This window comes from Gorilla gorilla, chromosome X, assembly GCF_029281585.2.
Source record: "Gorilla gorilla gorilla isolate KB3781 chromosome X, NHGRI_mGorGor1-v2.1_pri, whole genome shotgun sequence".
In the NCBI taxonomy this organism is placed as follows: Eukaryota; Metazoa; Chordata; class Mammalia; order Primates; family Hominidae; genus Gorilla; species Gorilla gorilla.
The window spans coordinates 20,381,627-20,407,606 of NC_073247.2; the positions used below are offsets into that span (position 1 = coordinate 20,381,627).

The 25,980-nt window shown below is 47.9% G+C and overlaps 1 protein-coding gene across 6 annotated transcripts in view; it reads left to right on the forward strand.

Moving 5' to 3' along the window:
• The window catches only part of SHROOM2 (shroom family member 2), a 161,073-nt gene that overhangs the window by 128,551 nt on the left and 6,542 nt on the right, over positions 1 to 25,980 (forward strand). For all 6 annotated transcript variants that reach the window (XM_031005994.3, XM_055377015.2, XM_055377016.2 and 3 more), the window contains 3 exons: positions 16,348 to 17,043; positions 21,327 to 21,878; positions 23,379 to 23,550. In XM_031005994.3, coding sequence (XP_030861854.2) covers positions 16,348 to 17,043; positions 21,327 to 21,878; positions 23,379 to 23,550 — 1,420 coding nt within the window. The remainder of the gene's footprint in view (positions 1 to 16,347; positions 17,044 to 21,326; positions 21,879 to 23,378; positions 23,551 to 25,980) is intronic.

A 25,980-nucleotide genomic window follows, 5' to 3' on the forward strand; every position in this document is an offset into this window, starting at 1 on the left:
ATGATCTGAGATGGAAGGTTTCCACAGTTTGGGGTCACGTGCAATTGTGATAGGAGGAAGATTGAGATTTTCTCTTAATTTATGAAGCTGATATGCTATTCTAACTAGTTTTTAATATATCTTACCACAGGGCCACCCAAAATTCAAAATTACTCCTGATTTTGTAAGCTTCACATATGTTTTTGAGAATGAGGTTTTATACTAATCTGGGATTACAGCTTTCTAGGCTGTGATATACAGTTTTTATTAACATTTCCTATTTTAAAAATCAATTTTGCTAATTAGAACCTTTTTATTAAGAACATATAGAAGTTCTGGGAAGCAGAGTGAGGATATTAACAAATCACCCTCAATCCTATCACCCAGAGTCTCCACTGTGGAACATGGAAGTATATCTGCTTTGAAGTCCTTGCAAATATGTTTTTACACATGCAATTATATTACACATACTGTATGTAAGCTGCCTTTTTCTGTAACTTGTATGTGTATGGTGCATGACATTCTAAAATCTAACAACCCTGTAGCCATACTGTGGACATTTAGGGCTGCTGTTGGTGTTTGACAGTTGTAAATAATACCGCAGCAGATATCTGTAGTGAAATACTTGTGCTCTTCCACGTTGATTTCCTTCGGATAAAATTCTGGGCATGGAGTTGCTAGGCAGGCATTAGAAAATATCACCACATTGCCCTCCAAAAAGTGTATGCTTACTATTTACACTCTAGGGGCACCGATCGCCCAGGACAGTTCTACTTCTCCCAAAACTTTGTCAATATTAGACATTTTAAAAATTCTGTGGTTTGATAGGCAAAAAAGTTATTTCATTTTTAACTTGCATTTCTTCAGGGACTAGAAAAGTCAGGCTTTTTTGGTGCACTGACTAGCCATTTGTGTTTTTTCTTTTGTACATTACTCTTCAGCGCGTGTTCATTTTCCTACTGAAGATGAGCCCTTTCTTGATTATTGTCATTTAGGTTGCAGATAACATCCCTGCCGTGTGCTGTGTGCCTTCCAGATGTTAGTGGGTGGTTACAGTTCGACTTTTTTGACATACAAGTGTGTTGAATTTTAGTGTTGTCGCCCTTGCACCTGGAGCCTCTGTGTGGCCAGTTCTGCCTTTTGGTGGCTACTGGCTTCTGGTAGTTGTGCATTGCCATTACTGGTCTCTTGTTACCATGTGTGCCGCAGAAGGTGTAGCCACCAGGAGCTCTGTCAGCATGAATTCCCTAGGAGGTGTAGACATCCATCTCGGAAGGCTGGTAGGAAAATTGTCTCTGTGGAAAAATTAAGAAGTGCCCAGCTTTCCGACAACCCTAACTTATCGTAGTTCCCATCTTTTGCTCTGGTTGACAGGAAACTCGTGGTCCTATTGGAAGCACAACCGTAGGACCTCTGTACATTCTCGGGTCCGGTCTGCTCTTTGCATAAGGGTGCTTGCCCCTGCTTGTGCCCTTCTGCTTTTTGTTTACATTTGCTCTCACTGTGATGTTTTTATGTTCATTTTGATACTCAAGTTGTGTGTTTGTTCTCCTGCGTGAGACACTTCTAAACATTTCATCATTTAGGGTATACATAGATCAAAGTAAGTAGGGACCACATAAACATATGTAGAAACACGTTCTGAACACCAAAGAGCTTCTCGTTCACCAGTTAATATTGTGGTTCTTTGTTGTTGTTGTTGTTGTTGTTGTTGTTGTTGTTGTTGTTGTTGTTTTTTGAGATGGAGTCTCGCTCTGTCACCCAGGCTGGAGTGCAGTGGCGCAATCTCAGTTCACTGCAACCTCTGCCTTCTGGGTTCAGCCAGTTCTCCTGCCTTAGCCTCCCAAGTAGCTGGGATTACAAGCATGCGCCACCACGCCCAGCTAATTTTTTTTTGTATTTTTAGTAGAGACAGGGGTTCACCATATTGGCCAGGCTGGTCTCGAACTCCTGACCTTGTGATCCACCTGCCTTGGCCTCCCAAAGTGCTGGGATTATAGGCGTGAGCCACCACACCTGGCCAATATTGTTATTACAGTCACTGTTTTATGGAAAAACCTAGTGACCTCATATCGTTCTTACTGGGCAAGTGAGCCTAACACAATCTGTTTCTATAGTAATTGTGGAAATGTGACGTTACAGTGGAAGAGGAGAGTTGGGACATGGCTATGGAGTGGAGCTGGGGCTGTCCACCTCTCACTTAGTATGGAATCCTCTCCTAGGCCCTTCAGCTCCAGCACACTAGAAGTCTAAGGGGTTTTGTTTGTCTGTTTGCCCCTATGTTTTAATCACCGCTAGGATCAGAAGAACTGCAGTCTCTGTGGACAGGTCTTCAGGTGACATCAGTGTGTTATCTCCCTGGTTAGCAATTAGCATTCCCGAGGTCGGGTGCTGTGCTGCATGCAAAGTTGAATCAGGCACAGACAGAACCTTCCTTGAAGGAGTTTGTCCTCTCTTAATAGTGAAGATAATATAGAAATTGTCCTAGCCAGTTTACACTCCTAAAACAAATTACCATAGACTAGGAGGCTTAAACAACAGACTTTTATTGCTCACAGTTCTTCTGGAGGCTGGTAGTCCAACGTCAAGGTGCTGGCCTGTGGATTCCTGGTTCACAGATGGCACTTTCTACCTGTGTCCTCACATGAGGGAGAGCAGAGAGAGGAAGCAAGCTCTCTCGCATATCTTTTCTTTTTTTGAGACAGGGTCTGGTTCTGTCACTCCAGGCTAGAGTGCAGTGGTGCAATCACAGCTCACTGCAGCCTCAGACTCCCAAACTCCTAGGCTCAAGCAATCTTCCCACCTCAGCCTCCTGAGTAACTGGGACTTTAGGCATGTACCACCATGCCTGGCTAATTTTGTTTGTTTTTGTAGAGATGGAGTCTCATTATGTTGGCCAGGAGGGTCTCAAACTCCAGGCCTCAAGCAGTCCTCCCACCTTGGCCTCCCAAAGTGCTGGGATTACACGCTTCAGCCACGATGCTATCCTTGAGTGCTTCTTATGAGGGTACTCATCCATTCATGAGGGCTTCACCCTCCTGACTGCATCACCTTCCAAAGGCTCCACCTCTTCATCCTATCCCATTGGGGCTAGGATTTCAACTTACGGATTTGGGAGGCAGGGCACAGGCATTTAGACCGCAACATAAATGTGAATGGCTGAGGAGCATGGGATTCAGAAGGCCCGAGCACATCAGGCTGCCTGCTTTGCTTTCTGCTCCTTTCTTCTCTCTTCCCTCCTCCCTTCCTTTGTTTCTTTGTTCCTTCTTTCCTGTTGACTCAGTGAGCTTTTGCTGCAATCTGCTTTGTGCCAGGCATTGTGTTGGACCTGGAATACAGAGGTAGATGAGGCAGGAGTGAGCACAGTCGTTTCAGCTAGGAGGAGAGATACTAAATGGAAATACCACAGAATGGTGAAGTGTAGTCTAGGAATCAACAGGTAGAGATTCAGTACTGTGCAAGTTCAGAGAAGAAAGGCATATCTGTGTCAATGGGTCCAGGAAATGTTTCATGGAGGAGGTTGCTTTTTTTTTTTTTTTTTTTTTTTTTTTGAGATGAAGTCTTGCTCTGTTGCCAGTCTGGAGTGCAGTGGCATGATATCAGCTCACTGCAACCTCTGCCTCCTGGGTTCAAGTGATTCTCCTGCCTTAGCCTCCTGAGTAGCTGGGACTACAGGCACCCACCACCATGCCCAGCTAATTTTTCTGTTTTTAGTAGAGACAGGGTTTCACCATGTTGGGCAGGATGGTCTTGATCTCCTGACCTCGTGATCTGCCCCCCTCAGCCTCCCAAACTGCTGGGATTACAGGCGTGAACCTACCGCACCCGGCCCCGCATTTCACTGGATCTTCAGAACAGGAATGGCTTCCTTGGGGAGGGTCCCAAAAAGTGCAAATCAAAACAGAGATTTGGGAACCACCAGGCATGCATAGGTAGAGCAGGGCATCTCAACTCACTGCAACTCATCAGAGAGTACATCTCAACCCACTACAGCTCATCAGACAGTACATCTTAACTCACTACAACTCATCAGACAGACATCTCAAATCACTACAGCTCATCACAGAGTACAACTCAACTCAGTACAACTCATCAGACAGACATCTCAAATCACTACAGCTCATCAGACAGACAAATCACTACAGCTCATCAGACAGACATCTCAACTCACTATAACTCAGACAGGCAGACATCTCAACTCACTACAACTCATCAGACATCTCAACTTACTATAACTCAGACAGACATCTCAACTCACTACAACTCATCAGACATCTCAACTTCACTACAGTTCATCAGACAGACATCTCAAATCACTACAACTCATCAGACATCTCAACTCGCTACAACTCATCAGACAGACATCTCAAATCACTACAGCTCCTCAGACAGTATATCTCAACTCACCACAACTCATCAGACAGACATCTCAGCTCACTACAACTCATCAGACAGTACCTCTCAAGTCACTGAGTTTTATGGTCTGTGACTGATACCCCGATAGAGTTGTGGAGGTGAAAAGAATACAGATGAAAGTGTTTGGTAATATGAACACCTCCTAGATCCATCCTAGATGTCTAGAAATTCACATACACATTTGTGGCTCAGAAGAGCATGTAGGTGTAGGGAACAAGGTGTAAGGTAAACTCAAATTCATACATTGCTTGTTACCTCTGCCCAGACCTTAGTAGCTTTAAGCTTTTGTCAATAATAGATCATACCTAATAAATATTACACAACCCAGATGCTTCTAAAACTATTATTGAGGTAAATGAAAATGTCTGCCACAGTAAGATAGTATTTATCACAGAGATTCAGATATGATTTTTTTTCTCTTTTAACCTAAAGAAATATAGTAATAAAAAAAAAAGTCAGCTAATATGCTATAAGCAATTGTTGGGAATCTTGGCATGAAATCCAGTTAGGGTACTGATTGTGCCCATATCAGATTTTTAGAAGCAGATAGCCTGATGTGTTTATGAGTTTTATTTGTGGTCTGCTTCCTCCTCAAAATTTCCTGTGTATACATTGAAAACAAAAAGCCAGCCACAGATAACTTGATCATTATAGCATAAAGAGTAGAATAATTGCGTTAGCTACCTTGCTGCATAACAAATCGTCCACCAATTTGGTGGCTTGAACACCACTAAACATTTATTATCTCATACACTTTCTGAGGGTTAGGGAGGAGATTAGCTGGGTTAATGTGGCTCAGCATCTCCTGAGATTGCAGTCAACACGTGAGCCAGGACAGCCGTCTTCCAAAGGCTTGCTTGGAGCTAGAGGATCTGCTTCCAAGAGGGCACCCATATGTCTGTTGGCAGGAGGCCTCAGTTCCTCCCCACATGGATCTCCGTATAGGGCTGCTTGAGTGTCCTCACAACATGGTGGTTGGCTTCCCCGCTGTGAGTTATCCTCAGGAGAGAGGAAGGAGGAAGTTGCAATGCCTGTGTGATCTGGTCTCAGAAGTCACACATCGGCACTTCTGCCATACATTTTTAAACCAATTTATTGAGGTATAATTGACATATAAAAGGCTGTGCATATTTAATGTATACAACTTGATGAATTTGGAGATAAGTATCTATAAGCCTGTGAAATCATCACCACAATCAGTGCCTTAAATGGATCCATCACCTCCAAAAGTTTTCTCCCACCCTGTCAACCCTCTTTTTTGTTGTTGTCATTGATAAGATCTACCCCCTTAGCAAATTTGTAAATGTACAATACAGAATTATTAACTACAGACGCTGCGCTGTGCGGTAGGTCTCTGGGACTGATTCATCTTGCGTAATTGAAACTTTGTGCCCTCTCACCAATACCTCTCTGTTTCCCCTTCCCCCATCCCCTAACAACCACCATTCATTCTATTTGAAAGTTTAAAATTCTACATGTAAGTGGGACCATGTAGCACTTGTCTTTCTGTGCCTGGCTTGTCTCACTTAGCATAATGTCCTGTAGGCTCATCCATGTTGTCACAAATGGCAAGATTTCCCTCCTTTTTAAGTCTTTTCTATTCCACTATATGCACGCATCACCTTTTCTTTATTCACTCATCTGTCAATGTCTGCTTAGGTGGCTTCCATGCCTTGGCATTCACAATATAAATAGTTCACACAAGTGAACTATTCACAATAGTTCATGTCGTAGTGAACATGTGAATTCTGCCATATTTTGCTTGTTCAAAAGGAGTCAGAGTCCAGCCTACTTCTAACAAGCTCCACTTGTTTGAAGGAAGGAGTTTCAAAGGAATTGTTGGGACTTCTTTGTTTGTTTGTTTTTTAGAAATGAGGTCTCTGTTGCCCAGGCTGGCATGCAGTGACATAGTCATGGCTCACTGCATCGTTGAATTCCTGGATTCAAGTGATCCTCCTGCCTCAGCTTTCCGAGTAGCTGGGACTACAGTTGCATGCCACCATACTTGGATAATTTTTTTAAAAACTTTTCTTTCGGTACCAGATCTTGCTATGTTGCCCAGGCTGCTCTCAAACTCCTGGCCTCAAGTGACCCTGCTGCCTAGGCAACCCAAGTTGCTGGGACTCCAGGCATGAGCCACTGTGCCTGGCTGATTTTGATAACTTTATACACCTCATAATCAAAACAGTAAGTTCCAGAAAGCTCCTTTGTACTCTTTCCAATGAAACCCTGCCCCACAACCATCCCTCCCTGATGTGTGACCCTAGTGAGTGTTGCCTCTTCTTGAGTTTCATGTAAACTGGACCCTACTTGTGCGTTCTTTGGCGGTTGACCCTTCATTCAGGGTCGTGCCCCTGGGACCCATTCTCATTGCTGTGTCTCGGTAGTTTTTCTAAATTACTGGCTAGTGTTCCCTTCTGTGAATACAGCACCACTGGTTGATCCACTCACCAGTAGGTGGGCAGTGTTTGGCCAACATGAATGAGGGCTTGTGTTGTTTCTCTTGGGTGAGAGAGTTGTTTCTCTGGGAGCGGTGGACTGGCTGGGTCGCAGGGCAGGTGTGTGAGAGTCTCCTTCCTCACACAGTTTCACTAGGACTCAGAGGCCATGGTCTTTTCTCTCCTGTGAAGGGCTTGAGACTTTCTGGAATTGAGTTCATGTAGCTGTCCTCAGCTTTTGATAAGGGACGTGTGTGTGTTCCAGTAACACTTCGTTTACAAAACCAGGAGGCAGTGGAGAGTTGGCCCTTGGTTTCTAGTTTGCAAACTCCTGGTCTAGAAGGTAAGACAGATATTAATTTTTGAAACCCACATGTCTGTAATTGCTCATTTTGAAAGCACTGTGAAGAGAACACTAAGGGAGAGGGGATGGGAAGACTTTTTACATGTGTGTGGGGAGCCTGATGAATTTGTAAAACCTATGATTTTATAACTTTTCTGGCCTCGTTTTAGTTGCTACCGTGAGCAGTAGTCCATATGTGAACCAGAGTGGACCTCCACAAGCTGCCTTTTGAAGTTGTTACAGTTAGCAGAGACGAACTGGCCCAGGGTTCAAGAAGCCTTTCTGGCTGGAGGAATGTGGATCAGTCCCTCCAGGCCTGGAAGGGGGTGGGGGGCAGTGCACTCAATCTTACCATTTTCACAGATGAGAGTAATTTCATTTGAGAGGGGTATGCCAAGGCAGCGATGAAAACTTCAGGAATAGCTTTGAATATCTAAAGGAAGTGGGTAGGAAAGTGGGAGGTTGGGAGTTCCGGAGGGAGAGTTCCTGTAAAGCAGAGATTCCCAGGGCTGGCTCAACATCCACATTGCCTGGAGGGCTTTCCCTGAAACACAGGCTTGCAGGCATGCCAGCCCTTGCTATTTCCCACCTCTGCCCAGGCCTGGCCCTCATCAAGGCGGGAGAGCCCAGCTCCCAGGGCTCACGCTCTGGAACCAAGAATGAGGCTCTCCAGGCACAGAGACAATAGAGGCCTGGAACAGATCCTCAAAATGTGTGTGCTGAAGACATACTCAGGGTCCAATACTTGAGGGGCCATCTCACATTATCATCTCCAAATCTAGGCAGGTTCTGTTATTGGGCATTAACCCCTGGAGAAATCAGTGCCTGTAACTATGATTTGGATCATCTGTGCTTTGGATTTCTCTTTTAATCTTCTCTGTCTCCTCCCATTCTTAACCACAAGTGATTGATCAGCCTCTCTAATTCAACTTCATTACTCTTTGCCATCCAAGTCCCTGCAAGCACAAATAAAACCCAAAGGAAGCAGCAGACCTTTTTATCCATCTGTGAAGACACTGAAGAAACACTAAATTCATCTGACTTTCTAGAATAATTGCTTTCCCCACATGGCACTAGAATCCTGGCATACAGGGAGCAGCTTCAGCAGAGACACGGCAGTAGAGAAATGACTGACTTAAGGATGGTTCAGGGCTGTTGTCCTCCCTGAAGGTGGTTCCAACAGGACACAAAAGTTGCGGCAGAGCCTGTGAGAACAGCTGTGTCCTTTGTCGTCACTAGCTGGTCTGTCTGTTCATTGGACAATTTCAGTTTTTATGACTGAAAGCTGGGCATGCAAAGGACAACCAAACAGCCTCTAGCCTGCTGATGCTCACAGTCTGGAAAGTCCTATGGTAAATCAGTATTTCTTTTTTGGTTTTCAGAGACAGTCTCACTCTGTTACCCAGGCTAGAGTGCAGTGGCATGATCATAGCTCACTGCAGCCTCCAACTCCTGGGCTCAAGCAATCCTCCCGCTTCAGCCTCCTGAGTAGCTGGGACTAAAGGTGCACACCACCATGCCTGGCTGGTTTTTCAATTTTTTGTAGAGACAGGGTCTTGCTGTGTTGCCCAGGCTGGTCTCTAACTCCTTGCTTCGGGCAGTCCTCCTGCCTTGGCCTCCCTAGGTGTTGGGATTGCAGGCACGAGGCACCACACCCAGGCTTTTTTCATTTGTTTTTAGAGACAGGGTCTCCCTCTGTCACCCAGGCTGGAGTGCAGTGGTGTGATCATGGCTCACTGCAACCTTGAACTCCCAGGGTCAAGCAATTCTCTCACCTCAGCCTCCTGAGTAGTTGGGACTGCAGGTATGCATCACCATACCTGGCTAATTTTTAAATTTTTTTTTTATTTTTATTTTTTGTAGAGACTGGGTCTTGCTATGTTGTTCAGAGTGGTCTTGAATTCCTCCCACCTCGGCCTCCCACAGCACTGGGATTATAGGTGTGAGCCACTGTGCTCAGCCTGGCAAATTGGTATGTCTAAGGAGAGAGTGTTTGGTGCCATTGTTCCCAGGTGTTCACACTGTTTAAAATGTTTCTAATACATCTCAGCATTGATAGGTTGGTTGCTTGGTTGGTTTCTTGCCTCTTTTGGGCTCCATCGCCTTCCCCACTGTCTCCTTTTTCCACCTCATCTGGCCTTTATGGAGTGCTGTGTTGGCAAAAGAGCTTTCCACCTGTGCCTCCCCAAGGGTGTGTGTCTGTAAGAGCTGCCCAGGGCCTGGGAAGGACAGTGGAGACACCAGGGACTCGTTCGGGAGACTTGTGCTCAGAATGGCATGGGTGTGCCAGCTCTTAGCTGCCTGACCCGCATTCTGAGGCCTGGTGGCGCCATGGTTCTTCAGCGTGTGAACACCTGCCTGGCAGCGTCTGATACACCTCACCAGGCTGAAGGGCAGATCAGCTACCTGTGATTCCTCATAAAAATTCTATGCTTTACAGAATCCCTTCTATTTATGCCCACAACCAATGGAGGAGTGCTTTCTAGATGATAACCTCAAACTGTCAGTGTTGAGCTTGAGTTGATGTTTGAGTTACTGAGTGTTCCATGTTCCATGCTCATGGAAACCTGGCTCTGTTTGGAAGCAGCAATGCTGGGCCCTACCCCAGTTGTCCCATGAGATAATTGTGCTCTGTGCACACAGTTCCGGTCCCAGACCCTGGCTTTGTAGCATACATTTTCAAGGAGGACTCTTGGGCCACCACAGGTACTGCCCTATCCATTGCTATTTTTGATGGTATGCTTGTGTATAATACGTTTGTATATGGCATAAGTTAGCAGAATATGTAAATGAAAGGAGGAAACACCTCAATGTCATTATCCACGGGAAGTGTGTTCACTCTGTCTCTTCATTGTAAAAATGAGGCAGTGCCGTTGCCCAGAGCTCTCTTGGCACCTTTTATACCCCTCACCGGCTGGCTTGGTCAGCTGCAGGGGTGCCCTTCCCATCTCATTGGCTGGGTGTGTTGCATGGTGTTATGCTTTGGGAAGAAGGTTGTATGGTGCTGGTGTCACGGAGGCCTGTGTCCAGGTCTGCCCCATCACAGACTGACCCTTTGGTCTTAGGTGCTCAGCAGGTGCCTGGCTCGTAGGAAGCCCACGCAACTCCATCTCCCACACCAGGGCCTTTATCTGCTGCTAGCTCACCGCCATCCTATGCGATGTGGCCTGTGATCAGCTTGTACAGGAGAGGCAGCTTTCTGGGGTGTAGTTGCCTGCCTGACGTCACATAGCTGGCACGTGATGGATCCCGATTGGATGTGTCTGCCCGGGGAAACCTCAAGTCACAGGCAGCTAGCACAGCTCAAGCATCCCTAATCAGAAGGTCTGAAATCTTAAATGCTTCAAAGTTCAAAACTTTTTGAGCACCAACATGATGCCATAAAGGAAAAATTCCACAGCTGATCTCGTGGGATGTGTCGCAGTGAGAATGCAGGTAGAGACTGGGCAAGCTGCTGCTGTTTGCTGTTGCTGGCGCCTCACAGCTGAGGCGGGTGTTCTGGTGCCATTGCCGTGCTGCTTACTTACCCTGGACACATTCCTCTCTCACTATATTGATGGTATATCGTGCTTTTCACTGTTGAGTGCTTATATATCAGTATAGGAAAATTATTGCTTGTTGGCAGCATATAAATTCAGAGTCCGGAATGACGGAGATGCCAGACAACCACAGATTGTACACATGGGTGGCAGAGAGACTGACACTTTTGCTTTATGATGGTTCGGTGGATACAAACTTTGTTTCGTGCACAAAATTATTAAGCATATTGTATAAAATTACCTTCAGGCTATCTATATAAAGTGTATATGAAGCAAAATGAGTGTCAGGTTTAGACTTGAGTCCCACCCCTGAGATGTCTCATTATGTATGTGTAAATATTCCAAAATCCAAAAACGTGTGAAATCCAAAACACTTCTGGTCCCAAGCATTTCGGAAGAGAGATGTTTAACCTGTACTTTAGAAAGCACTCAGGCGCTGGAGTTCATCGCGGGCAGCATTTCAGCAGCACCTGTGTTGTGTGTCTGCAAATCAGAATGCATCCCTATCCCATCATTGACACCAAAAGTAGTTATGATGCCTGTGGCAGTGGCTCATGCCTATACTCCCAGCACTTTGGGAGGCCAAGGCAAAAGGATCACTTGAGCCCAGGAGTTTGAGGCCAGCATGGGCAACATGGTGAACCCCATCTCTACAAAATAATTTAAAAACTAGCCAGGCCATAGTGGCATACACCTGTGGTCCCAGCTAGTCAGGAGACTAAGGCAGGAGGGTCACTTGAGCCTGGGAGGTCGAGGCTACAGTGACCCGTGATCACGCTGCTGCACTCCAGCCTGGGCAAAACAGCAAGACCCTATCTCTGTCTCCAAAAAAAAAAAAAAAAAAAAAAGTAGGTGAGGAGGACCCTGTGGTGTGTGTTCCTTAAGTCATCTGCAAGATTCAGAAATTTTCCCATCCTCCTTGCTAAAGATAATTGTTAACCCTATTCAGAAAACAGTGGTGGATTATTGATTACAGAGCAGTTCAAAACTGTTTAGTTGTGTTGGGAACATTCACACACAAGGTCCTTTCATGGAGAACTTAACCATGGTGTCTTGAAAAAAATGCAGCTTCTCACCTTTTAAAATTCCGCACAAAAAAGTGAAAGTGATTGAAAGCAACAAGTGCATTTACATTGTGTTCAAGTGAGGGCATAACATGATGCATGTAATAAATATTTGCTTGCAAGGCCCTGAAGGAAATAGCCCAGATCCCTGCCCTCTGTAGAGGTGCTTTCAGCCCAGGGAGGAGCGTGGAGGCAGGTGAGCAATGGGATGATTTGAGAGAGTCCCCTTGCTGGGGCGTGACCTGGAGGTGGGGTGATGTCAGGGCAGGACTGGGAGAGCTGAGGGCTGTGTGAGAAGGAACCAGCCATGCTGAGGGCTGTGTGGAGGCAGGAGCAGTGCAAGGAGACCTTGCATTCAGACATGGGGCTGGCTGTCTCATCGTGGAAGCAAAAATAGAGTAATGCCAGCAGGATCTCTAGAGTGTTTGTTTTTTCCTAACAGTGGTTTCGATCCTGTCATAGCATGCTGGGTGACTGAGTACACTAATGGTGGCCCTTCCTGCAGGTTTGTCCCCTTCATATAAGTTCTGTTTGGCTTTGAGGTGCTGTTTTAGAGCCTCATGCTCCGTCTCCTTCAGTGGTGGCCAGCCCAGGGAGAATGGCAGGGCCGTGGGCTCCATGTCACAGATCTCTGAAGCCACTGCTGCTTGGAGCCTGCCGGCCCTCTCCTCTCTGGGAACTGTGCAAGCAGCTGTCTCCTTGGGAACGTGGCATTAGCATGTTTTGAATGAGAATGAACACCAACCAAGGCTGAATATCAATTGGATCCTAGAGTGCAGCTGCCTTTGAAATGTTCCTTTGTGTGGCCGAACTTCCTGCTGCAGTTGATTCCTGGAGCGAAGCCACAAAGTCTTAAGTCATCTTAGTGCCTTGCTTGCTCTATCTCTGGATCTTGCTGTCACCATTTATTTTATCCTTAGAAGTATGGCAAAGAGAAGTACATACATATATGCAGAGACACATGTCTACACACAGGCACAACAGAGACACACGTACCTACACATGCATACAACATATACAACCCGGGCACACACTCACAACATACATCTCCACACAGGCACAACACAGGCACACATACCCACACACGCATACAACGCACAACACAGGCACACACATACAACATACATGGACACAGAGACATGCATCTACACACATACACAACCCAGGTGTACACATACAACATACATCTACACAGAGACACATGTGTACATTCAGACACAACCCAGACTCATACATCTACACATGCAAACAACCAGACATACACATACAACATACATCTATACAGAGATATACATCTACACACATACACGGCCCAGGCACACACACAGTGTACATATAGACAGATAGACATTTATACACATACAACATGCATCTACACACACAACATAGACACAACATCTACACATAGATCTGTACACATACACACCAGATGCATACAACATACAGACATGCATGTAACACATAGACATGCATGTGTGTGCAAGGACAACATAGACCACTCACACACACAACCTCAGAGCTGCCTCTTGGGACCAGTTAGAAACAAAAGTTGGAATATGACCCCAGCAAGTCCCCAATCCCCATTTTTGGTCCTTTTCTTCATTTGTGTTGTTGACCCTGATGGCCCAGATTCTTATCAACTGCGACAATAAAAACCAATTAGTGATTTTATAGTTTGACTTTGCAAGGTGGGGGTGGGGGGCAAACTTGGTCCAGACATTGCTGTGCTGCTGCAGGTCTGAATGAAGTGCAGTGTTGGGATGGAGCGCCCCGTGCTGCACTTCTGGCGTGGGAAGTGACGATGCAGCACACACCACTCCCCTGAGAACAGAGCACCCAGCTCCTGTAGTTTGGCCCTCTAGGAAGATGGGAAGGAGCCTGTGGGCACCTTCTGATTAGGAGAGAAGCCAGGAGCCAGCCTGCCGTCTACTTTCTCAGTGGGTCTTTTGCTCCATGTCATTGTTCACTTCTCACAGGGCCTTTGCTCCCTGCAGGTGAGTTCTCTTTCGTTTATGGGTGGATCTGGGAGCACTTCTGCAGAAGGCATTTTGCAAATAGAGTTCCTTTTTAATCAGTGGGTGACCAAAGGCACTTGGATTTTAGCAATAAATTATAGTTCATTTAATTATCTGTTTCTATGATGTGGTGATGTGATATGGTTTGGCTGTGTCCCCACCCAAATCTCAACTTGAATTGTATTTCTGAGAATTCCCACGTGTTGTGGGAGGGACCCAGGGGGAAGTAATTTAATCATGGGGGCTGGTCTTTCCCCTGCTATTCTCGTGATAGCAAATAAGTCTCACAAGACCTGATGGGTTTATCAGGGGTTTCCGCTTTTGCTTCCTCCGTTTTCTCTTGCCACTGCCATGTAAGAAGTGCCTTTCACCTCCCACCATGATTCTGAGGCCTCCCCAGCCATGTGGAACTCTAAGTCCAATTAAACCTCACTTTGTTCCCAGTTGCAGGTATGTCTTTATCAGCAGCGTGAAAATGAACTAATACCTGGCGCTTTTAAATAACAGGTACTAGGTGCTTTCAAGTGGGTCTATGGGTGATAGATTTCAGGAGTTTTAAAAGGGAAAAAAAGTTCAAGTGTACCTCAACTCTTTGGCATGAAATGAATTATTGAACACTGAAATATTGAGGCTGGGCGCAGTGACTCACACCTGTAATCCCAGCACTTGGGAGGCCAAGGCAGGTGGATCCCTTGAGTCCAGGAGTTTGAGACCAGCCTGGGCAACATGGTGAAACCCTATCTCTACAAAAATACAAAAATTAGCTGGGTGTGGTGGTGCACACCTGTGGTCCCAGCTGCTAGGGAGGTTGAGGTGGGAGGATCACCTGCCAAGGAAGTGGAGGCTGCAGTGAGCCCAGATTGTGCACTCCAGCCTGGACAACAGAGTAAGACCCTGTCTCAAAAAAAAAAGAAAGAAAGAAAGAAATATCGAAATGAAATGGAATATTGAATTCTGAACCATTGAATATTGAAATGCAATGTGGGGGAGACATCTGACCTGTGAGAGCACTTCCCAGAATGCAAATCAGTTTGGCAGTATTTTAATGTCATTCTGTGTTTTATAACCAGACAGATGTATTGTTCTCTAACCCATGCATAGCTGTGTTCAAGTTTTGTTTTGTTTTGTTTTGTTTTTTTGAGACGGAGTCTTGCTTTGTCACCCAGGCTGGAGTGCGGTGGTATGATCTCAGCTCACTGCAACCTCCACCTCCCAGGTTCAAGCAATTCTCGTGCCTCAGCCTTCCGAGTAGCTGGGATTACAGGTACACGCCACCATGCCCGGCTAATTTTTGCATTTTTAGTAGAGATGGGGCTTCACCATGTTGGCCAGGCTGGTCTCGAACTCCTGACCTCAAGTGATCCACCCGCCTCGGCCTCTCAAAGTGCTGGGATTACAGATGTGAGCCACTGTGCCCAGCCATTCAAGTTATTTTGATAACACTTCAAGCTAGGAGTTTCTGTTAGTGTCTGCCTGATGCACATGAGAAATCTGACTTCTTTGAGTGGGGTTGCTGTTGTCTGAAGCTGAGGTTGAGCTATTTGGTTACAGATTGTTTTCTAAGCCTGTGCTGTGTCTTCAGCCTCCTCTAAGCTGAGAGCAGAGGAGGCTGCCCTCTCAACACTTTGGGACCAGACCTCCCAACACTTTGGGAGGCCGAGGCAGGCGGATCGCTTGAGGACAGGAGTTCAAGACCAGCCTGACCAACATGGTGAAACCCCATCTCTACTAAAAATAGGAAAATTAGCCGGGCGTGGTGGCGCATGCCTGTAGTTCTAGCTACTCCTCAGACAGGCAAGAGGATCACTTGAACCCAGGAGTTTAAGACCAGCCTGGGCAGCACAGTGAGACCCCATCTCTACTAAAATTTTAAAAGTTAGCCAGGCATGGTGGTGGGCATCTATAGTCTCAGCTACTTGGGAAGCTGAGGTGGTAGGATTGCTTGAGTCCAGGAGTTCGAGGCTGCAGCATGCTATGATCACACTGTACTCCAGCCTGGGTGACAGAGCGAGACCCCAACTCTTTAAAAGAGCCTTTGTTGGTCTTAATTTTCATAATACAATACTGATTTTCAAGATTTTATTAAAGAATTGATTTGCAGCTCATCTTAGAAAGGTTTACCCCTTTGTATATGGCAATTTCCCTTAAGCCACATAAAAATACTGTGACTTGAAGTAAATATTTCTGAATCTAGCCATATGTGAGCATTTCCACAAACATTAATGTTGTTTCTAAAGTTTTTGTTCATTTATTCCTGCAAAAACAAATGCAATTTGTGTGTGTATGTGTGTCTGTGTGTGATGTGTGCACCTGTGTCTTGAATGCTTCATGTTCCCTTGTGGGACATGCTAGTCGACAGCCTCATGTTGTCCGAGGTGTATCACGACTCCCCACCTTGCATGAGGAGTTGCGGTGGCGACAGGTGTGGGAAAGTGCATATGGATTTAACTCCTGAAAGTGGCTTAAGGGGATTGTGAAGATCCAGGTCCAGTCCCTTGTGGTGGGAAGGTGTTACTGGAATCGTTGATTAATTTGTACTTGTTCTTCCTCTAGACAAGCAGATGCCCAGTGTCAGGAAGGCAGCCCAGGATCACAGCAGCACCCACCGAGTCAGAAGGCACCGAACCCACCCGCATTCTCTGAACTATCTCACTGCCGGGGAGCCCCAGAGCTGCCCCGGGAGGGCCGGGGCCGAGCAGGAACCCTACCTCGAGATTATAGATACTCGGAGGAGAGCACCCCAGCAGACTTGGGACCCCGAGCCCAGAGCCCTGGCTCACCCCTGCATGCTCGAGGACAAGACTCGTGGCCAGTGATCTCAGCCCTGCTCTCCAAGAAGCCAGCCCCACAGAGGCCACCGCCGCCCAAGCGCGAGCCCAGGAGATATAGGGCCACAGACGGCGTACCTGCTGACGCCCCCCTGGCTGTCCTCGGCAGGCCCTTCCCAACGCCATCCCCTGCGTCCCTGGATGTGTATGTGGCCCGCCTGTCCCTCTCCCACAGCCCCTCTGTGTTCAGCAGTGCCCAGCCCCAGGACACCCCGAAGGCTACTGTCTGTGAGCGAGGAAGCCAGCATGTGAGCGGGGACGCATCACGTCCTCTGCCAGAAGCACTGCTCCCTCCCAAGCAGCAGCACCTGCGTCTGCAGACGGCCACCATGGAGACCTCGCGCTCCCCCTCGCCCCAGTTCGCCCCCCAGAAACTGACGGACAAACCTCCCCTGCTCATCCAGGATGAGGATTCAACCAGGTACTGTCCTGCAACGGTGTTCCCTCCCCATGAGGCTCCTAATGTGGGACGCGGGTTCTCAGTGGGTCTTTCTAGGGAGTCACCTGGGCACCTTGCTTTAGCTCAAGGCGTTGGACTTAAAGTCAGTACTGGGGAATAACTGTGTGGACAGAAAGTGAAGCTTCAGTGGTGGTTGGATTTTTATCTCATTGGGGGGCTGCTGTTTCCTGCAGGGAACAGGGGTAGATGTGAATAGGTGATACATCTTCCCCTTCCTCCAAGCCAGATGCATTTATATCTGCATAACCCACAGGCATCTGCAGGGTAGAGGTCTGTTTTTTTTTGTCGTTGTTGTTGTTTTAATGCAGTCAATATTTGTGATTGGAATCGAGTTTAACCTAAGCATGCGACCTTTAGGTGAAATTGGTATTTTTCATGGTGTCCAGTATTTTCTTACTCCTTTTTTTCCAGATTTTTTTTTAATGTTAGAAAGCTAAGCTGGTATATACCTTTTGTTAAAGCAGAAGAATACTCATTCACATTTCATGGTGCTATCATCAGGATTTCAGGCATGGAATTATTGCGTCCATTGAGATGCTGACGAATGTTAGGCAGGAACTTGACCTTTCAAGAGCGCTAGGCCCAGCATGGTGGCTCACGCCTGTAATCCCAACACGTCGAGAGTTCAAGGCAGGTGGATCGCTTGAGCTGAAGGAGTTCGAGGCTAGCCCAGGCAACATGGCAAAACCTTGTCTCTACTAAAACTACAAAAAATTAGCCAGGTGTGGTGGTGCATGCCTATAGTCCCAGCTTCCCAGGGAGGAGGCTGAAGTGGGAGGATCACCTGAGCCTGGAGGTCAAGGCTGCAGTAAGCCAGGATGGCACCACTGCACTCCAGCCTGGGCGACAGAGTGAGACCCTGTGCAAAAAAGAGCACCGGCTGTTTAGCTTTATTCACACACAAATATCACCTCCTTGAGTGCCTTGAAGGACTGAGAAACGGAAGAAGGGGAGAATTTCTGTCTCGTTCTCTGGAGCAGTGGCTCTCAACCTAGGAGGTGGAGTGTGATTTTGGCCCCCAGGGGACATTGGGCAATGTCTGGAGACAGTTTTTGTTGTCCTAAGTGGGATGGGAGTGGGGGGTGCTCTCTGCATCTAGTGGTGGAGCCCAGGGAGGCCACTCAGGGTCTGCAGTGTGTGGGCGGCCCCCACAGAGCATTGTCCGACTGCAGATGCCAGCTGCTCTTAGGCTGGGAACCCTGCTGTAGAGCCGCATGCCCAGCACAGGACCCACCGTCACCTGTGCTGTGTAAATGTGGGGCAAAGAAAACCAAGTCGATGAATGCAGGTCCTCAGTCACACCAGGTGTGGCGGGTGGCTGCCGTCCTGGACGGACAGATAACAGGTATTCCCATCGCCACAGAAAATTCTGTGGGACCTCACTGCTCTAGAGTCTCAAGTAATTTTTTTTCTTAGCTTCTAAATAACTCAGCAGAGAAAGGACATGACTGATACTGATCCTGTATCTCCAGCCGAGGCATTGTAACCACAGTTTTCTCTGTGGGCCAAAACTGGGCTTTGCATCATTTAAAATGTATCTAAAGATCATTCAGATACCCTTTCAATTGGTAACATTGTAAGGTTCTGAAAGGAAAGTGTCTTACTCCTTTCAGGCTGCTATAATGAGATCTCATAGACTGCACGGCTCATTAACAGGAGAAATGTGTGAGTTGATGAGGGCTGGTCGCTGGAAGGTCCGACCCACTGTGTTCTGTCCTTATTTTGAAGTCAAGGCTCGTGAAACTGTTCTCATGTGGAAGTCAAGACCGTTTTTAAGAAGAGAGACCATTCTGTTAAAAAATGATCAGGAATAGATGCTTTGTTGGAAAGTGTATGTGAACCTGTGGGAGATATAAGATTTGTTTTTTTTCTTTCCTGGTACTGTATTTTATATTATTATCATTATTATTCCCTGTCGCCCAGGCTGGAGTGCAGTGTTGCGATCTTGACTTTTGGGTTCAAGTGATTCTGCTGCCTCAGCCTCCCGAGTAGCTGGGATTACAGGCACCTGCCACCACACCAGGCTGATTTTTGTATTTTTAGTAGAGACGGGCTTTCACCATGTTGGCCAGGCTGGTCTCAAACTCCTGACCTCAGGTGATCTGTCTGCTTCAGCCTCCCAAAGAGCTGGGATTACAGGGGCAAGCCACTGGGCCCAGCCTCTTTCCCAATATTTTAAAACCTGTGAAGGGAGATTTGTTTATGTTGTTAAATTTGTTTCTATTGTGCGCATCAAATTTCTGCGCAAAAGGGGGAGGATACCAATACAGGCTGATGTGAAAGTCAGTAATAGGCAAGCAGAGCTTCTCCCGGGAGCGGGGGGGGGGCGGGGGTGAAGGGAGTGCAGAGGGTTCTGCGTTTGCTGGTGCTTGGATAAGGTGGCCGGGTTTTCCTCCTTCTATTATTATTATTATTATTGTTGTTGTTGTTTTGTTGTTGTTGTTGTTGTTGTTATTATTATTATTATTATTATGTTTTTAACAGAGAGGTGGGGAGGTCTCACTATGTTACCTAGGCTGGTCTCAAACTCCTGGGCCCAAGCAGTCCTCCCACCTTAGCCTCCCACAGTGCTGGGATTCCAGGTGTGAGCCACTGTGCCTAGCCAGGGTTTTCCTTCATAAGTCTGACCTATCTAAATGGTATTTTCCACAGTTAGACTTTGTAAATTGTCTTCATGAGGAAGCAGTTGTGAGGTGTCTGTGAGTCCCTAGATAAAACACATCAGATGTTACTGAACCCTACTGGAGAGAGGGAGGAAAATACACAGTTAGTTCATCTCAGCCTGAGCACCACTCCCTTGATAGGGAAAGAGCCCTCCTGCATTCCCAGTCACCAGTGAAAGAGGGAAAAACAGAATTAAATTTAGAGCATCATGGCTGCCCTCCTGCTGTGGAAAATTGGATTCATTTGTGTAACGTCATAGGGGCAGTTTTGGGTTGACTTTATTAGAAACACATCCTAATTTGGGGTTGTGGAGTTTGGCCTGTTTCTTTTTGCTTCCCTCCTGACCACCAGCATATGGGGCTGCTTCTCCAGTGCTCTGAAAAGCTCTTGGCTGAGATGGCCCTGGTCAGCGTGGTCTAGCACGGTGCCGCTGAGAGCAGCAGGTGCAGGGCTGCCCCAGACAAGGGACTGTGGCATTGCTGGGCCTGTTCCTCCTGTTCTCTCTCCCCCAGTCTCCCAGGTATGCTTTAGGTGCCTCTCTAGTCCCTTTCATCCAGAAACTTTTTTTTTTTTTTTTGAGATGGAGTCTTGCTCTGTTGCCCAGGCTAGAGTACAGTGGTGTGATCTCAGCTCACTGCAACTTCTGCTTCCCAGGTTCAAGCGATTCTCACGCTTCAGCCTCCCGAGTAGGTGGGATTACAGGTGCGCACCACCACACCCGGCTAATTTTTGTATTTTTAGTAGAGACAGAGTTTCGCCATGTTAGCCAGGCGGGTCTCGAACTCCTGACCACAAGTGATCCACCCGCCTAGGCCTTCCAAAGTGCTGGGATTACAGGCATGACCCACCACACCTGGCTGAAACTTTTTTTAAAAAAAGCAAAACTGTGCCCTTTGGAAGTAATACAGAACCGATGACTCGCTGCTTACTGCGAGATCGTATCTCACTGGTGTGCAAATCTGTGCAACGCTAGCTTGAAGCACAGTGGGCGGGGGGTACAAGGACAGTGTGGGGTGGGCTGCCCTGCACATGGCACAGGAGCTTCTCCCAAGTGGGGTGGTGGGGGGCTTTGGCCTGACTCCAAGCACGGCCACTCCGGAGATGAGCCCTCCCCAGGCCCTGAAAACTACGCAGGAACCCGCGGGCCTGCACCAACCTAAGGACAGATGGGAATCCTGGAAAATGCCCATCCACTGCAGGCTTCCCCTACAAAAGAACATTTAACCCAACAGGGCTTGTTAAAGTTTGCATTATCATCTGCGGAATGACAAATGGTATTAAATAGTACTCACAGCCCCCCACAAACCCCTGGAGGACACCTCGGGATGCCTCAGGGGTGGCATTGGCGGTTTGAGCATAGAAAGGATGCTGTGGTTGGAAGGCGGAGGTAGGAGTCAGAGGGAGCTTCTTGAGGCCTCTGCCTCATCCAGGATGTGGGATCATGGAGGCTCCTTCGAGTTGGGTGGCTGGCTAGTGCCTTTGAGTCAGGTTCCCATCCAGAGGGGAGGGCAGGGGACGCGTCAATCAGGGTCTGTGGCTGGAGCATGCTTTGCGATTTCAGCAGACTGTTCATCTTCCAGAATTGAGCGGGTGATGGACAACAACACCACGGTGAAGATGGTGCCCATCAAGATCGTGCACTCGGAGAGCCAGCCAGAGAAGGAGAGCCGCCAGAGCCTGGCGTGCCCCGCCGAGCCACCTGCCCTGCCCCACGGGCTGGAGAAAGACCAGATCAAGACGCTGAGCACGTCGGAGCAGTTCTACTCCCGCTTCTGCCTGTACACGCGGCAGGGTGCTGAGCCCGAGGCCCCACATAGGGCCCAGCCGGCTGAGCCCCAGCCCCTGGGCACCCAGGTGCCCCCCGAGAAAGACCGCTGCGCCTCCCCTCCAGGGCTCAGCTACGTGAAGGCCAAAGAGAAGACTGTGGAAGACCTGAAGTCGGAGGAGCTGGCCAGGGAGATCGTGGGGAAGGATAAGTCCCTGGCCGACATCCTGGATCCCAGTGTGAAGATCAAAACCACTATGGACTTGATGGAAGGCATCTTCCCCAAAGACGAGCACCTCCTGGAAGAAGCCCAGCAACGGAGGAAGCTGCTCCCCAAAATCCCCTCTCCTAGAAGCACAGAGGAGAGGTGAGTAGGCGTGGCCTCCCAGCTTGGGCGTGACTCTGCCTGGCATCTCTTAGGCTTGTAAAGGGAAAGGGGGCTGCCTCTCTGTTTTCATGCGTGCTTTTGGGGAAGACAGGTTTTCATAAGGGCTCCTCTATGCTTAGCACTTTTTGGCTTTTTTGTGAGCCTCCGGAAAGAGAAATGGAGGGTTAACGGCTTTGGGCCTGACATGAAAATACACACTGCAGACCACCAAGCTGCCTTGGCCTGAGGCCAGCAGGATTTCTCATGATGCCCACAGGTCTCCTTTCTCGTAAGACAGCTGTTCTCAGTGGGGGCTGTCTACCCTGGGGGACAGTTGGCAATGTCACTGTGGGGAGGGGTGCTCCGAGCATCTGGCGGGTGGAGCCCAGGAACACTGCTCAACATCTACAGTGCACAGGAGGGCCCCCTGCAACAGAGAGTCATCCAGCCCCCACGTGTCCCTAGTGCCAACATGAGAATGAAGGCTTAGATTGAATATGTATGTGTTTCTTTATGATGAAATGTTTTTTTAAAACTTTATTTGAAATTTTTTTACATCTGCATTTAAAAAATTTATTATAATTTGGCCAGGCGCAGTGGTGCACACCTGTAATCCCAGCACTTTGGGAGACCGAGGTAGGCAGATCAGTTAAGCCCATGAATTCAATACCAGCCTGGGCAACATGGCAAAACCCAGTCTCTACAAAAAGTACAAAAAATTAGCCAGGCGTGGTGGTAGACACCTGTAGTCCCAGCTACTCGAGAGGCTGAGGTGGGAGGATCACTTGAGCCCAGGAGTTGGAGGCTGCAGTGAGCTATGATGGTGCCACTGCACTCCAGTGTGGGTGACAGAGTAAGACCCCATCTCTTGAAATAGAAATGAAAAAAAATTACGACAATTTACACCTGCCTGAACAAATGTATTTTAATTGGTTTTGTAAGTAGCACTTTCAGCGTATCTCCTTCAGCCACTTGACCACAAAGGCATGCGTGGTGGCATCTTCCCTGCTGCTGACATATGTTCTGCCAGCACAGCGTCATTCATGGGTAGGAAGGTGGAGTGGGTGTGACACACTGCCAAGGAGGAGCAGCTAGACCAAGTGGACCCAGGCAGGAGGGCGCCGACAGGGCTGCTGGGAGGAAGGGAGAAGGGTTGGTGTTTGTAGATAGCGTCACACATGTCCTTGTCCTCATCAACCCAGGCTCCTGGTAGAGATCATCTGTGCTCTCACCTCTGTAGCAGAGATTCTTAGATATTCCTGCTTATTTGAGTTTTTGCCCTTTTTAAAAACTACGTTTCATACACTTACGAGTATCCATTTGACAGGGTTGATTGTTTTTAGTTTTAACCTTGTTACCTACTTACTTTTTCCCCTTTGGCTGTCTCATCTCCCTGGCTGGTGTCCTTTCGTGTTGATTTGTCACAACCCAGGGGGTGGGGCAGAGGGGCTGTTTGCGTGCACAGTCCCAGCTCATTGAAGTTCCCACACCTTTACCCAGGAAAGAGGAGGCCAGCATGCCTGCGGCCGTGTCCCTGGCCACCAATTCTACCTACTACAGCACGTCAGCCCCCAAGGCGGAGCTGCTGATCAAGATGAAGGACCTGCAGGAGCAGCAGGAGCACGAAGAGGATTCGGGAAGCGACTTGGACCACGACCTGTCGGTGAAGAAGGTAGGAGAGTCCATTCCAAATGACAGCGTGCGCGTGTCCAGTCAGGGGCAGGCATCCGGATCACACCATCCTGCCCCAGCGCAGACCCTGCACCACGTGTCCCGGGGCGTTTGTGTTCAGCTTTCACTCAGGACAGTGGAATTTGAGGTGATATTAGTGAAGCCCTCTGTTGTTAGTTCTATGTTCTAATCTTGAGCCATTCCACAAACGTCTCTTTGCTGTTTCAATAGGATCCAATGTCAAATTAGTTTAGTCACCATTCTCTTTCATTTTATCTTACTTATTTATTTTTGAGACAGGGTCTTGCTCTGTCGTGCAGGCTGGAGTGCAATGGTGCAATCATGGCCCACCGCAGCCTTGACCTCCTGGCCTCAAGCGATCCCCCTGCCTCAGATAAAGGAAAATTATTTTCAAATTAGAAAGTGGTAACTTTTTTTTTGAGATAGAGTCTCCCTCTGTCACCCAGGCTGGAGTGCAGTGGCACACTCTCAGCTCACTGCAACCTCTGCCTCCCGGGTTCAAGCAATTCTCCGACCTCAGCCCCTCGAGTAGCTGGGATTACAGGCACCTGCCACCAAGCCTTGCTAATTTTTGTATTTTTAGTAGAGATGGGGTTTCACCATGTTGGCCAGGCCGGTCTCGAACCTCAAGCGATCCACCCACCGCAGCCTCCCAAAGTGCTGGGATTACAGGCATGAGCCACCGCTTCCGGGCTACAAGGTGGTAACTTTTTGGTTCAAGGTATTAAAAAGAGAAATGAAAATTAAGGGTTTAGGCCTTGGGGCTTTTACGGGCCCTCCATCTGGCACACGGTACCATTCGCTTCATTCTGGTTGCACATTCCTCTTTTAAAAAATAATAAAGAATCCAAAACATGTTCGGTTTTTCCACACAGAACCAGGAAAATCATACTATCTGGACCATTTGAATTTGGGCCACACCCTAGGTTTAGAGAACTGCATTCTTTGCTCGCATGCCTTTGTTTTTCATGATATAATGAATTTCAGAAGCGGCATGCCTTGATTCCGCCGCCCTCATCTGTGGGGCACTCTGTCCACCTGCTTTGGGAGGCTGGAGATGCTGGGAAGCCGTCTCACCAGAAGTGTGGCTCTGGAACTGAGTGAGTCACTGTGGGCTGGAAGTTGGCCTCACTTTAGTTCAGCAAGTGTGAGTTGGGCACCTGCACCAGAAGCACATGCTGTACATCCCAGCTCTCTATGGTGCTGATGACTCAGCGGTCCTGTTTTCCTGCTTGATTTGACAAAGCGGCCGCTGCTGCATTACGTTTTCTCCCTGCTTTCCCGCAGCCACACACTTATGATGTCGCACATTCCTGCAACGCGTGCACAGGCGGAGGCGTGTTCAGGGAGGAAGCGAGCATAGCGCAGATGGGGACTTAGCAGGCCACCTGCTCTGTAGCTGCTTCAGGGGAACATGAGACCCTAATTCCGTAGGCTTCCAACATTCCCAGGGCGACCACAGTTGTCCCAGTCACAGCATTGCTAGGTGGTCATAGAGCTGAGAGCCAAATCAGGGAACCCTCTGTTTTAGGAGAAGACTAAGGACAGAGTTGAGAGAGTGGAAGCCCCAGGCAGGGATGCAGCAGGGGGCTCTGGTGGCTGGTAGAGAAGCATCACGCAGAGATGACAAGATATGGTTTTATACTTGGGGCAGCTCAGAAGGACTCTGCCCAGAAAAGAGGGCACCATGTTGAGTTGAACCAGATAGCTGATTGGTTTAAGTTTAGAATCTTTGAGAATTATGGCTTTTCCCTGGAACCAGGAGGTGAGTGCAGGGCCCAGACAGAATAGACCTTGTTTCCCCTATAGAAGGGAACAAAAGGTGGAGGAAGGGAATGAATGGCCCAGGGCTCATTCTTAGTGGAGGGATGAGAGTGGCTGTGTGCCTGGTCTCTACTGTTGCAGGCTCTTACCTGAGCCTCCTGGAAAGCCACGCGCTGCAAGAAATAGCAGATGGGCCTGCCAGACAGTATGGACCACAGTGGTGAGCCCTTCAGCACCCTGGGTGGTGTGGACAGCCACTGATCTGTGCACTGTCCCAGGCCAGGTCTTGTCTCAGAAATCTTTGAAAGCCAACGGCTGTTCTTTATACAATGGCCCTTTAACAAAGGGGAAATGGTTTCAATAAAAATTTGCATATGACATGTAAAAGAACCAATAAAGAAATCTGGACTCCTTCCAGAGAGCCCAGTTTCAAATTAGCTCAGCTGAGGTAGGTTTTGAGGGCACATGTTCATGCACCAGTATAAAATCTACATTTCCGTAATTGCTGAAGAATAATGGCACTGAAAATTTCCTGAGCGGCCGGGCACGGTGGCTCACGCTTGTAATCCCAGCACTTTCGGAGGCCAAGGTGGGCGGATCACGAGGTCAGGAGATCGAGGCCATCCTGGCTAACATGGTGAAACCC